This window comes from Ruditapes philippinarum, unplaced genomic scaffold (assembly GCF_026571515.1).
Source record: "Ruditapes philippinarum isolate M1 unplaced genomic scaffold, ASM2657151v2 ctg6761_1_1_1_1, whole genome shotgun sequence".
Taxonomy (NCBI): Eukaryota; Metazoa; Mollusca; class Bivalvia; order Venerida; family Veneridae; genus Ruditapes; species Ruditapes philippinarum.
This window is the reverse complement of record NW_026852539.1, coordinates 9,316-24,352: the sequence shown is the minus strand read 5'-3', so window position 1 is coordinate 24,352 and position 15,037 is coordinate 9,316. Positions and strand designations below refer to the sequence as shown.

The 15,037-nt window shown below is 31.1% G+C and overlaps 1 protein-coding gene across 1 annotated transcript in view; it reads right to left on the bottom strand.

The window, feature by feature from the left end:
* LOC132716577 (uncharacterized) overlaps positions 1-13,202 on the bottom strand; it is a 49,870-nt gene extending 36,668 nt beyond the window's left edge. Inside the window, exon 1 of the mRNA XM_060699885.1 lies at positions 13,056-13,202. Within this exon, the coding sequence (XP_060555868.1) occupies positions 13,056-13,202 (147 nt within the window). The remainder of the gene's footprint in view (positions 1-13,055) is intronic.
* Positions 13,203-15,037: the final 1,835 nt, after the last annotated feature.

Here is a 15,037-nt window from a genome sequence, read left to right as displayed (position 1 = left end):
CGATTTGTAAAATTTCTTTCCAAATAGTTGAATGCCTCTCGGAACAGAAAAGTGTTGCTTTTATAACGACGCTTTTATATGTTAAAAAATATCATGACACATTATAACATGTTATAAATGAAGGATACGTATTTCAAAAACATGGTTATATCCCATATGTAAGAGAAAAGGGAAGTACACGACGTCGTTAGATTCAATTTACTTTTGTACAAAAAGAAAGAATAACAACATCGTTTCACTTTGGTATCCTGGTCTTGATTATTTTCACTAGCTGAGACAACTACTCGAGATATGAGCATTTTAACAAGTCCTAATTTGTTTTTAGTTTTTTTTTCTAAACAAACAGATACCTTGATATTGGTATTAATGATATTTGAATCCTACTATTCTATAATGTGTAATAATACATAGTATTTATCGAAACGACCTGTTGACACAAAATAACTCGATATCAATTTGCGCCAATGTACATTCGTTTGATATTCAATGTTATCGCATGGTTTGGAACTTTTCTTTTGTTCTTACTAACCCATTATACTCAGTACACTTCAATGAGCATTTGAAAACTGTATTGATATATAACAGTACAGTTTTTTTCATTGATTCATATAGGAAACAAACTCGACTGCTATATAGTGGTTGAGTTTTTTTCGCACCTTGTATATATCTAATGTAGTTTTTTTCACAGAGGCTCCAATGGGGTAGTGGTAACGAACATTCCCAGTAGCAAAAAAAAATGGAATCAATAAAATAAAATAAAAAAATAAATAAAATGAAAAATATAAACAAAGATAATTAATGAAATGAAATTTACTCTCATTTAATCAGATTCCGGTACATGAATTATTTCCACTGAAAAAAAAAGCCCTTTAATCTTGAATCAATATTGGTAACAGTTTACAATCCGCCTCTAACATTGGATGTCTTTTGTATAATCTTTTTGTTTTTGAGACAGCGAAAACAGCTTGAAAAAACTGCCTTATCATAAATAACAGTAATGTAGCTAACGATTTATTTATTTATTTCTATTACAAAAAAGAAAACATTATGCCATTGCGATAAAACAGTTATAGTATATGAAACTCGTTAGTTACGAGGATATAACACTGGCTGGGCGACATCTCGGGATGTTTCTGCAAAACATTGTCTCGGCCTAACGGCCTCGCCATTTTTTAGCAGAAACATCCCTTGATGTCGCCCCAGCCAGTGTTATATCCTCGTAACTAACTCGTTTAATGTACTATAACTATTACAACAAGCAAAACCTTTGATAGTGCAGTTGCACTCAACTTTCGTTCTTGAATAAACTTTTACTTTTCAGAAGTTTTAAGTTGATACAAAACGTATATACATATTAATCATATAATTGGATCGGTAAGTCCTTGATTTAATTTTCCAGTTACATAAAAGACGTTTCATATTTTAAAATTAATTGATAACTCATTGTTTTATATAAACATGTAGTACTACATAATTGAGTATTTACGTTACACACGCTACAGAACTACCGCTGTATAGTTATCACGACAAAGTAAAATATTCTAGAAAAATCTTGAATTGATCTGAAACAAAGAATTTAACGTACGTGCTATTGCTTCTTATATTCATTAGTATATTCATTAGTAAGGTGGGATATATTTTCAAAATTGTAGGTGACTTCTAAAATTATCTTATCAACATGACTTAAGTATGTGTGTTTTTTATTCGTGGATTTTAGAGGAGTGTATTTGACAAAAATAACTGAATCAAATTGCGCTATTTACCTACTAACGGCTAAATCACCCGATGCAAATAGCTCTAATGACCTGATGATAGTGTGGGTTTTTTTTTTTAATTTCCTACAATACATTATACATATCGAATGTAATGGGTTCATTTAGTTTTCAAGTTAGAGCGCCACATCAATTGATTTACAGACATAATGAGCTCAAAAAAAATAACATTGATTAGGTCGATTATCTAACTTGTGTCAAGACGACCCGAATTAAGGTCAATTACATGTACAAATATTTATATAGTTGCAAGTTTCAAAGTAAATTTATCTGTAAAGGGCAAAGAATTTTGGAAATTAATCATTGGGAATATTTCAAGTAAAGATACATGGGAAAGATACATCATGCATAAGATCATCGAAATGAAATAGACTGCCGTGTAGTGCATTGTATTAAAACACATAAATAAAATATTTAACAAAGATAATAATAATGAAAATATCGTTTTTCCCCTCTGTGCATGCGTGCGTGCGCGCGCATGTGTGCTCGTGCGTGCTCGTATGTGTCCAATAATATCCGTGACGTCTAAATATTACAAAATACAAGACAACTCAACTCAACTCAACTCAAATCATTTATTTGTAAATAAAGGCATCCGGCCCAAAATACATCATAAGGTATAACATATAATAAAATGTCAAGTAGTTGTATATTGTGAAACTTAAGTATCATTAATTATATTCATAAGTTGATAGATGTAAATAGATATATTTTTAACAATGTCAGGGTTTTGAGAAGACAAAAGAGCATAGAAATCTTGAAGTTCTGTTCCATGTATATACCAGCTAAATAAATATATTTGTCTAATAGTATCATATTTAACACATTTAAAAAAGGCATGGTACTCACAATCAATTACATTAGCATTATTAAACTGTTGGCAAAAGTTACATATACGATTTTCTTTTATAACATTATTATATCTGCCTAATTCAATATTCAGTCTGTGATTTGAAAGGCGAAACTTTGACATAGCAATTCTATATTTTAACTGAATATCCATAGTTAAATATTTTTCAACAGTAAGTAGGCTTTTAAAGTTATTATAATGATCACATCTACTAGAGGATTCAAGAGCTGTTTGCCAGTCTAGTGTACAATAGTTAACAACTCTTTGTTTAAACATGGTAATAAAGGCAATGACATCACCAACATCTTGACTTATCCATATAAACTGAATCCATATTTATACAAAAGTGTTCTAACTTTGGTTGCCCAGCAGTTTCTACCGGCATCATCTAGAGATTTTAACATGTTATAACATTGCTTTGGATATCTATGTGATGGCATGGTTAACAAATTACACCAATATCGAATACAATTTATATAATATGTAGTACATAAAGGCAATCTACCACATTCACCAAGAACCATACATGTATTAGTAGTTCTACGTACATATAAAATACGTTTACAGAATTTATTATGAATAGATTCTATTGTATCTACATATTCATAGCCCCAAATTTGAGATGCATAACAAAGTATCGGTTTGACCATGGAATCAAAAACCTTAAAAGAATCAACAACAGAAAAATAACCAAAAGGTCTTTGATAAGCATTTATGGCAAAGAGAGCTCTTTGCGCCTGAGATACTAACTTAGAATGAGCGGATGACCATGACAAACTTGATGTAAGTAAGATACCCATGTACTTATACTGAGAGGTAATATTGATTTGTGTCCCACGATACGACCAGTGCTCATATTGACGAAGAGGACCTCCATTTCGAAAAACCGTAATTTCAGTCTTATCCATATTTATTTCCATCCCAGTATCACAACAAAAATTGTCAATAACATTTATTTGCTGTTGAAGCTTAAATGCAGTTTCGGCACACCCTGCTACATCGTCTGCGAACATCAAACAAAAAATATCTGGAATATCATTTGTGATAAAAATACCACTCTCACAATTTTCACGTAAAAGGACAGACAACTCATCTATAAAGAGATCAAAAATTGTCGAACTTGTTTTGTCCCCTTGGCGGGTGCCGATATTGCACGAGAAAAAATCAGTGACATTGTTATTGAGTTTGACACATGATTTTAAATCGGTATAAAGAGACTTGAGAGTATTCATAAATTGACCGTGAATTCCCTTCTTCTCTAAAGAAACAAATAGTCTATTATGGTTAATTTTATCAAAAGCTTTGCGGAAATCGACGTAGATACAATAAAAACGACCACACTTTTTAGATAGATACTTCTGAACCATTGATTGATTGACATATGTACGGTACTTAAAAGAGTTAGTACAAGGTTTACAGCTCAATGATTTGTATTAACATGACTATATTCGTATATCATTTTATGAATCTTATCTGTGTGTTTTAATTGAAATATGGTCGTGAAAGTGTTTACATGTCTGTAAAGAATAATGCTGTAAATTTTAAACAAATTTTAAAGTTAAAATTTTTTAAAGTTTCTACTTTCTGGGTTATTCATTAGCTACTTGCATGCCTTTATTTTATTGGAGATTGCACGACATATTGAAAAGTTAAGATTACCATAAACACTCTGAAGCCAGGCACTATTTTAAAGTATTTTCGTATCCTATCAATTTGCACGGACAATTTGTTACATGTTAATCGGCATGTTATAGAAATTATTATTTACTTCATGTTCACCCTTTCATCAAACAGATGATACAAATTTATTGCCATTTATTGTGATGTTTATAGAACAGATATTATCTGACACTTCGGGACACAAATTGCTAATATATAGAAAGAAGGATTTTTACACGAGCCACACGAACTGTTTATTTTGCATTCGTCGAAAATTGTTCTTGTTACAAACATTGACTCCCCTTTGTATCTGTAATGGATTGACACAATATGTGATTTAATATTAAATAATATGATATAAATCGGGTGAACTTTGCAGATGAAACTTAGGCAATACCTCCTTTGGTCATGTATTTTTGGTACCTGTTATTCAAATTTCATCTTTAGTCCAAATAGTTAACTTTATGTCCGCAAAAATCTTTTAAATATGTATGTCGTCCTTTTCAATGAGGATTAAATATTGCATTCTGCATTTTGAATATGATGCTTCAAAATAATATTGTTGACCTAAATGATCGTACTTTAATGTTGAACATTTAATGAGTGACATTTATTCATTTTACATAAAGATTCCTAGTCTTATCTAAATTGCAGTAACACGCAATGTTCTTATTAAAATGCAATTTGGGTTTATTAAAGTAAGCTGCTGACATAAATCATGTTCGATAGCTAATCGTGTTTCAGATCTGTCTTATGCCACATAACGTAAACCTCGTGTCATATAACTTACGCCTCATGTCAGATATCAGATTTAATCAATTTTTGTTATTATTCTACAATATTTAATAATATTCCTATTGATACAGCAAGAGTTGCAAAAATGTAAATGTTTGAATAATCTGAAAGAAGTGAGTAAGATTGCATTACTTAGCAAGCTGCTTATATTTATTAGGATAATAAATTGTACCCATATGCGTATTTTTTGGCCTATTTAAATCCATCTTTATATCCATCCGTCAACATAGGTCAGCGACGTTAATTATGATTATATCATGCGTGACTATGAAATATCTAGGAATACATATATCACTTATTACAGTGTTAACATCATATTTCTCGAATATGTACATATAAATATATACATTTACAAAACAAATTCAACATTTTTATATTCCAGAAAAGGATTAGAACGAAAAACAAAGTCTTCTCCCTTTTAGTGTATTTTAATGTGTTGAGTTTTGTACTATATCAAAAAGTATGGCAAATCGGGGATATAAATATTTTGGAAAAAATAAAGATGCGAAATGTGTAAGAAGTAGGAAACTATATAGCAATCCGGTTTGACTGAAAAGTATTGATTAAATGTAATGTTGTAGCTAACACAAATATAATTAAGTAGCAAAATTGATATAGTTAAAAGAAGGATAATCTTAAAATGATTTAGAGTTTGAAATTATTTTTTGTCCAAAAGGATTGCAGTATTTCAAATGAATCGTAACACATTTACTTTGGTAAATCGGCAAACTGTTAATCAATCTAGTAAATTGACTGTTTGTAAAAATAATTTAAAACACTAAGCCGGTTAAAATTAATTTTGTAAATACGTACTAATAAACATGTACTTAAAGTGTGTAAATCAATGCACAAATTCTTCCCCTTTGTTATAATGTAGGTAAGCATAAATTTAAAACAATTTAATTTAAAATAAAAGAAGAAAGTCAGACAGATTGATTTACTGACTTGGTGTACACAAACTTAATTCAAATTTGACTGTAAAAGTAATCAGTACTAATTATAGTTTTTTTATCCTGGCCAACATATCACTTTATTACGTAGACTCCTTAATTAAGAGATACAAGAAAATTTATTTTACGTCGGATACATTTAAACAGAAAACACTAGCTCGTGAGCTATTTTCCGACAAACAATACTATGTGTATTAATAGAAGTAAAGCAGCTAAAAATATAAGCATAAGCACATTAAAGTACATGGAATTAAGATATTAAAGCAACTAAAATTTATAAGCATATAAATCACATCTAAATACATGGATTTAAGATATTAAAGCACCATAGCATGTTAATAACAAGCAAGATGATACAAAGAACAGGTATATATATAAATGTATATTTCTGTAAAATAGTTATAGATTAGCTAAAGACAGACATAAATAAAGATAAGCATCAGCACATCTAAGTACATGAATTAAGAAATTAAAAAATAAGTTTGAAATCTAAAAAGATTACAAGTAAAATAATACAAAAAGTAAGATATCTATATACACATATGTACATACCTGTAAAACAAATATAATAGATAAAAACATATTTATAAAAACAAGGAAATTGCATAGGACTATCACATAATGCAAATAAAAAGTCACACAAAGCATTTTATAGGTATAATGATGCAACATCTAAAGACTATACATAGAAGCAAATATAAACACATGTTAAACACATACAAGCACATGTTAAACACCCATGTGTTTAACAAAAGGCTACAAACGACACATTGAACACTTACATTTGGGTCTGTCCAGGTGATAACCAGCCTTCCAAATTCTTTGAAGTTTTCTACCTTTCTGATGTCACTAGGGAGGCTTTTCCACACCCGGACAGCCTCAAAACGAAAGGAGGTCTGTCCATGCCTTGTGGTTCGTACTGTAGGCACTTCTAGTGTATAATCATACCTGCAATTGTAAACAGAGGTCTTAAACTTGGCCAAGTTTTGAATATATTTTGGTGATATATTGTGTAAGCATTTGAAAGTCTCGATGGCAATTGTTTTTAACCTACTAAAATGGAGTGTGGGTAGTTTAACCTTATCAAGGAGACTTTCATATGATGATGAGAAATCATTGAAAACAATGCGTAAGGCCCTGTACTGGAGTTTTCAAGTTTGTCAGTGTTGTCTTTACTACAGAAATGCCACACTATGGGACAGTAATTGAAATTTGACCTGATAAAAGATTTAAATATGATAAGCCTGGTAGATACAGGGAGGAATTTACTTAATCTAACTGTTTTGCAGCTTTTTGGCAAATGGCTGATACCTGGGCATCAAAATTTAATTGATAGTCAATATCTACTCCTAGTAATTTGACCTGTTCTTCACATGGGATAGTGCTGCCGCTTATATCAAATGACTTAATTTCAGTATGTGACTTAATTCTTACTGAAATAGCTTGAAACTCTTCAGGGTTTGCCTGCATTTGGTTGGATTTAAACCAATTTCTGAGAATATACTTTCACCCTCAAGGGTAGATTTGACAACTGTAGCATTTTTGCCAGAAGGACAAAGTATTATCATCAGCATAATTATAAAGGTAGGATTTTTCTATATAGTAAAATATATCATTAATGAAAATGTTGAAGACCAGGGGCCCTAATATTGATCCTTGAAAGACACCCTTAATAATTTTATCCAACTGGCTGGTTAACCCTTTGTTTCCTCTTTTGGAAATAACTGCTCATAAGTTTACAAGCGTTATCAGACAGACCATAAGCCTTAAGTTTAAGGATGATTAAGTCATGTGGACGACAGTCGAGGGTCTTTGATAAGTCCATTAGATTTGCTCCCATGAACATGTTTTCATCAAGGGCCTTTTTCTAGTCTCCCACTAGCCTTAGTAGGGTAGTCTGACAGCCATATGATTTCCGGAAGGATGCCAGAAAAGGGTGAAATTTTCCTCGAAGTAACCCGAGAGTTGATCGTGGATAACCCTTTCATATAATTTGGACATGGTGGGTAGAATGCTTACTTGCCTAAAAACTTTTCTATATAGGGGTCATATTTTTTAAAATAATTGAGTTACTTGGGCAAGTTTTAGATTTTCTGGGAACTGACCTTGACTTAACATAGTATTACATAAATCTCTAATGGGATGAGCCGGGGAGGGTTTGCCTGCAATAATGATCGTTTGTGGAATTTGATCAACTCCTGTAGCCTTATGGACTTAGATATATCTTGTTCAGGATTTTAATTAAGTCTCTATCGGCCTATAAGGAATTTCTATAACATAGAACTTTGAACTTTGTTTTAAGCCGATTGATGATATTAAAGAAACGTTGTAAGTAAACTTCGTGATCTTAGATAAACAATATAGATAGGAGAATAATTTAGTACACTTTTCTTTTACTTATTTTATATTCAGTATTACCATACATTTAGTGCAGTAAAATAATGTCGAGTTAAGAAAAACGTCATAGAAAAAGTTATTTGTAACATGAAAGATAAGAGTATAAGTTCATAAGTTTGGTTTGCCATTAATCATATATTTGATATAAATATATATCATTAAATAAATTAATCTGGTTTCTTAGCAACAAGCGGATGTAAGACGTGACTGTAATCAGAGGATACGTAATAGAAGCAAAAGAGTCGATATTTTTAACCATTTTTTTTGTGAGAAACCTGAAGAAAAGTATTGTCTTGTTGTCATATGACATTTTGTATGATAAACGTGTATTTATAAGTTAATGACGTCTGCGTTTTGTTTTTTTCTCATAAACTAATTTTCTCTCAAAAATTCTCTTTTTGTTTTCTCTTTACTTGCACACTGGTGCAACCCGACAAGTGTTGTTATGAGATCATAGAAGGAAAGTACTTGTAAAGTTATTTAAAAGTATATAATAAACTTTTCTGCAGTCGGGTTATATTTTATTGTAAATACCAGCTGGCTTACGGGTGTTAAAACAATATATCAACTTTTTTCTCATATAAAGAGGAAATTTTAAAAGAAATTTCAAGATATGTAAGTAAGGTATTATATTTGTATAACATTAAGTAAAGTGTACTTACTCTGTCGAGAAATATATTTTGTTTTCATGAACGATTCATATAATGGAGCATTTACCGTTAGTTAAAATATATCAAGTAGAATAATTTTTTCATCATGTTATGATCATGTTGGTTCTAACATTCAAGTATCAATATTTTAAACAGAAAAACATATTTGAAGAAGAATGTCTATAAATCGAGAGCAGTCATAACATGTAATATTTGACGTCATTCGTTGGTTAATGCCACACAACTTATCATTTCGCGCAGCAAGAAGAATAGATCGGATTTTTTTAATTATAAAGAGAATTGGAAGTCCAACACGTCCAGATATTGTAATAAGATTTATTTTGCTCGCTATACATTTACATAACACAATCAAAAAGTATTTATCGTGCATTAAGATAAATTTGACGTTTACCGATGATGAAATTTTGGTAATACATTATTATCTCTCTGTCATATCTGATGCAATGCAACAAGCAATGGTTTTCTTGATTTTGTACACAATCAGTCGTGCCATTTTCATTAAATTCATATTGTTTAATACCGACATGTAAACCTAGAACGGTTAATGAAAATGTCTACCTACGAGATCCCAATCCCCCCCATTTCAATCATGATATTATCACCATTTTATGAAAAGAAAAACCGCTGTATCCGAATGACGAAATGAGATTGATGTAAAAACCTCTTTTGTGTCAGTTCGTTTTAACGTACGCAAATCGTAAGTTAACGTTGCGCAACGCTTCCATTTATCTACAGACTGTCAACATTTTTACTGCTACAATTAATTTGTCTTTAACAATTTGATTTAATATATCCTTTTCTTTATCTATAACAGTAGTGTTCTTCTTTCAAATACTTAAATTCTATTTATCTTACCACAATAGATAAATTTCAACACTTAATTTGAAATAAAAGAAGTTATATTCTTCGGCATGTTTTGTACCCTTCCTTTTGTTCTCTTTTTGGTGCACATTACAAGGTGATGTCTTGTTTCTGATAAATTTAACATATGAATTCAGACTAACAGTGATGGAATTACAGCTAGGAATTCAACGGCTGGGCCCGAACTCAGTCTTCAAATTAAAAGTCGTTACCAATACTTTCTTTGATTATTTGTATTAAGAACGCTTGAACTGAGATTATCGTAAAGCTTATTAATTGCCGATCATAGCTGTTAGTATTACTTTTAATGGCGATTCCAAATTGCTATGGCAAACAAGTCTCTAAACAAACTCATGAAGAAGTGCCTGTTATGAAACTATAAAAACATTGTAGAAGGTTAAAATCAATAGTTTTCTCACGGTATTCTATCTCATATGGAAGCACCTGAGTCAAGGCAGTCGCTTACCTATACAACAATCAACAACATTTATCTTTAGAGTTGTAACATTTTATTGGGAAAAGTTTCTACGATACAGGAATCATAACGGATAAATATGGCGTAGAGCCAGGAGCGTGTTTGTTTTCGTTATTGATGCATTTGTGTTCTTAGAATTAAATAAATTTGCTGTAATAAATAGCTTTTCCTACAATTCTGAACATTCAATTGTTTGATAAAATAATGTGCTTTAGACAGGCTGTGAAACAAAGTTATTAAATTAACATCAAATAATATTTAAGCGAATACGTTACACATACACAACGACGGACTGGAATTTCTTTTTGAAAGGTTTGTAAATTATTTGTATTGTAAATTTCATTTAAAGAAGGTGAATAGTTGAATTAAAGATGCATGTTATGATATCAGTAAATAAATACAATTTTCATAATATTTCCTATACGGCATTAAAAACATTTTATTGGTGTTTACAGCACTTGTATAACCGCTTATTAAATATTTTAAATGCATAAGCTTAACGTTCATACAAATTCTTACACCTAGACCGATGCTGCATTGTCTGTTCACAAATAAGAAGTTTGTTGTTGTTGTTGTTGTTGTTTTGTTAGTTTACAAAGTCATTATTGTTACTTATAGTGTACAATGAAATTTCACGAGTGACCCAGGCATATAACGACAACCAGAATACAATATGTAATCAATGATTTGTCTTCCGTTGTCATATCTAAATATCATATTTTGCTTTTTATGTGTTACAAAATATTTGATTTGATTATGTTGGATTGGTGCTAAACACAAAATAATCCACTTTGTGGCAGTGCCCATTTCATCTTCATAGAATAAAAAGCAATCTTGCTTATTGCGGTTGCATGCAATTAGACTATTAAATGGACTTTGGTTTTCCTGAAATACTCAGCTGATGCAAAACATATGTGAAGATTAATCATGCCATAAGACCAATAAAGCCGAGATTGAACATTCTTATAACGCAAATGAAATGTGAGGTGAACATGTGCCAAATTCAATCAATTAATTTAATGTATTTTATTTATAAAGTGTATGAGATAATTATTATACTGAAAACCACACCTCGTAGGAGTATTGGACTAAAACAAAGCAACGCTTCCTGGTCAGCAAGACGGTTTTCCAGCTGTTGTAAACATATATTTATGCAAGCATGGTTACCTGTATCAAATTTGTTTAGACTGAAATCGGAAACCAGACCAGCATCGTTTAGTGCACATGTACTCAACCTTCTAATATGAAAATAATATATATTTTTGGACCCACTATAGGAATATATTTAACGGTCATGAGGTACAAATGTAGATTGTCGATTGGTTAGATTTATTAGATATATAATAATTTAAGATATTGTTTAATTTGAAACACAGATGGTATTGGGGATAAGTTCATATTATATTAACTGTCAAAGAAATGTTTAAAAGGCAGGTTTAATTCAGGTAGGAAATATGTATAAAACTATTTTTTGCAATCATGGTTATTTTTGCCATTGATTAGTTACTTTTACAGCCGTCACTTGCACGAGTTCAAGTACGGTATAATGGTCCAATTAGTCTTATATTGCTATTTCTTTATTATACCGTTTATATGTTGAGCTCTGTATTAGGTGATGCCACTGGGTTGCATTTATCACTGTCGTCCACAAAAAGGCACGCACTATTTTTGTCTTGTTTAGTGACCTATGAGTTTCTCGCCACATATATTTTACCCTTGTGTCTGTTTTGTCCATTTTTCTAAGTAAGGTAAAAAACTGAATTAAATGCGTGATCGGTGAATTAAGTATAAAGGTCAGACAATATGACAAACACAATATAAATACCACCGTCACGCGACAAAGCAGACGAGTTTCAAATTAAGCTGGAAAAGGCGTGGTTACAATACAAGGCGTCTTAGCTGTAATTCCACAATATTTTTTGAAGAGGATGACTGTCATGTTGATTAATGAGTGACATAAACACAGGAAATCCTGTAATACGGTACTCAACTGACTAAGACATGGCATATTGTATTTAATATACTCAAGATATTGACAATTTGCTCGTGTATACATTATACCGGTACCATATATTGTACAATATCACAATATTGTTTCAATTAATATGTAAAAAGAATAAAATATGGTCAGATTATAGTTTAGTATTGTTCGTTTTTGTAGTCCAGTGAGTGTCGCAGATGTTTGAATGAATAGGACATTTGACTTATTTCATTTGATTTCCTTATTTAAATTTCATGTAGTCAGTGTTTACATTTCGGTGGAGATTCTGCATGCTGTACCTTGTATTGTACAGTTTCATTTCTATAAGCATATTTTGCAGAATTAAAAGCAAAACACTCATAAAATTATGTATATCTTTATCTAGTCTTCCATGGATAACAATTAATAGGACTTCACGCTTCTCATATTTTTTTTATTTATATGTTGTTATTATTTTACACAATCTTTAAAATCAAATATATTTAAATATATTGATAGATAACATGTGTAGATACATGTAACATACAATTATGAAATGTTCAAGAAGAATCTTTACTTGTAAATAACAACATCTGAAGAGGATCATTCAATACGTTTGGTTACTAATATGTATCAGGCCCTGTTATTATCATTTCATTTATTACATGTCCCATCCCTCTTTGAGGCTCTTGTGTCATCTCCAGGTTTTGGTTCGGTGCCTTCTGGGTGTCCTGCTGTTGGGGCTGGTTTGTGTCGGGGCTGTGTCTTGTGAACGTAGCCTTTGCATTGTTGATGTTCTCACTTTTTATCATAGTATTTTAGAACGCTTTATGATTTCAATATCTAACTTTAAGGGTTTGTTTCATGTCATTTTTGTGTAAAATGACCAAAATATTTTAATTCTAAATTTACTGACAATACTGTACAATGAGCAACAAAACTGAACTCGAAGGTACATTAAAGATATACTATGCTCATCTTTGTGTATTTTTTATGTAAGAAAGTTATTGAAATACATGAATTCTTACTGAATAAGTTTAATTTTAAAAAAAGAATGTATTAACTATGTATGGGAAGCTGCATTCCCTATTTAATTAAAGTTGGTCTTTTCTTAAAAGAGACTGGCAGATTTTTTAATGACACTATTTCCACCTATAGTGTGTCAAGTTCGAAACATATCTACTTTACATAACATATCTACTATAAATGAAGTCGTGACACGGTTGTTAATGCATACAAAGGGACATTGTAGCAATCGTTGATATTTGATATTGATATTGTTTGATATTCAAACATCAAATTTAAGCATAGTATTTCTTTAATTGTCACATTCGCCATGATATAGTTGCGACGCAGATATATAATGAATTCTGTGGCATAAATGGTTCTCTGGTCCTAAGCAATTTTTAGGCGGGTCAAAGCTTTTTAAGTTTAGAGGTTGTGTGTCAAAGATGACTACAATTTAGGTAGGCCTACAACCTCGATTACCGAGGTAAACATTGCTGCTGTGAAGGTTATGATAGATCAGGATGAAACGTGGCCTGTAAAGGAGATAGCTTGTTGTACTGGAATATCAAAATTCATTTATTCTGACCTAGCGTTTAGGTCTAAGAAAGTTTTGTGTTAGGTGGGTACCCAATTTGCTCACAAAAAGGAATAAAACTAGCGCCTAAGGTGAACTTCTGAAAACATACAAAGACTGCGATGGGTTATTTTTAATTTGCTGATAGGTTAGAGCTTCAAAGAAGAGTCAATAGCAATCTTTGGTTTGCAAAATAATCGATAACGGCCCTGTATTGCCAAAAGAACCATCAGTATAACGCAGATGTTGACAAAAGCCAGATTGCTTAGAATTTCTTTGCGTCTTAAATGTTAAAGTTTTAAACACCCGTCATATTCTCCTGAGTTAAGTCACTACGATTTTTATCCAAATCTTAATTCAATGCTTTATTTGCACTAAGCAGCGAAATATATCAGTGTTAGCGACATATTCAAAACGAAAATTAGTTTAAGCTTCTCGTGTTTAATCAGAGATATTAAAAAAGTATTTTCTTAGAGGGAGGGGAGGAGGATAATGCTTTGAAGATTTGAAATAGAAAACAATTTTATAAATGTATCTGGTGTTGTTAAATTTATATTCTAATTATTTCAATATTTTCAAAAATGTCAATAAAATAGACAATTTAGGTTCTTTCTGTGTACAAATATATTGTTAAGAACGACACAAAAGTAATTATTTCTGAAATTAAATGTCAGTTTACATCCATAATTTCTTCTCAGATCTGTACAAAAGATATAACTAATTAGCTATTTAGATAAATATAAGGATAGTTCAGAGATGGAAAGTAAACATCTTGCGTCTAATAGACAGTAACTTTCACTTATGAAACAAGCAGTAAATAAAATCATGCGGTATTCGTAATTGTATGGTTGTCAGAACCAATATATACGGAACATGCTGTCGATCATTGTCATTGAAGTGAAGCAGTTACACTTTTCTTATCGATAAATACATTGATTATTATTATTACCTTGATGCTATAAAAAGGGTTCACCTTTTCAACCCACAATAAATAAAATCAAATGTTATTTAGTTGTGATTGTTTCAAGAGCTAGTTTAATCATGTTAAAATCTCACATGGGGTCA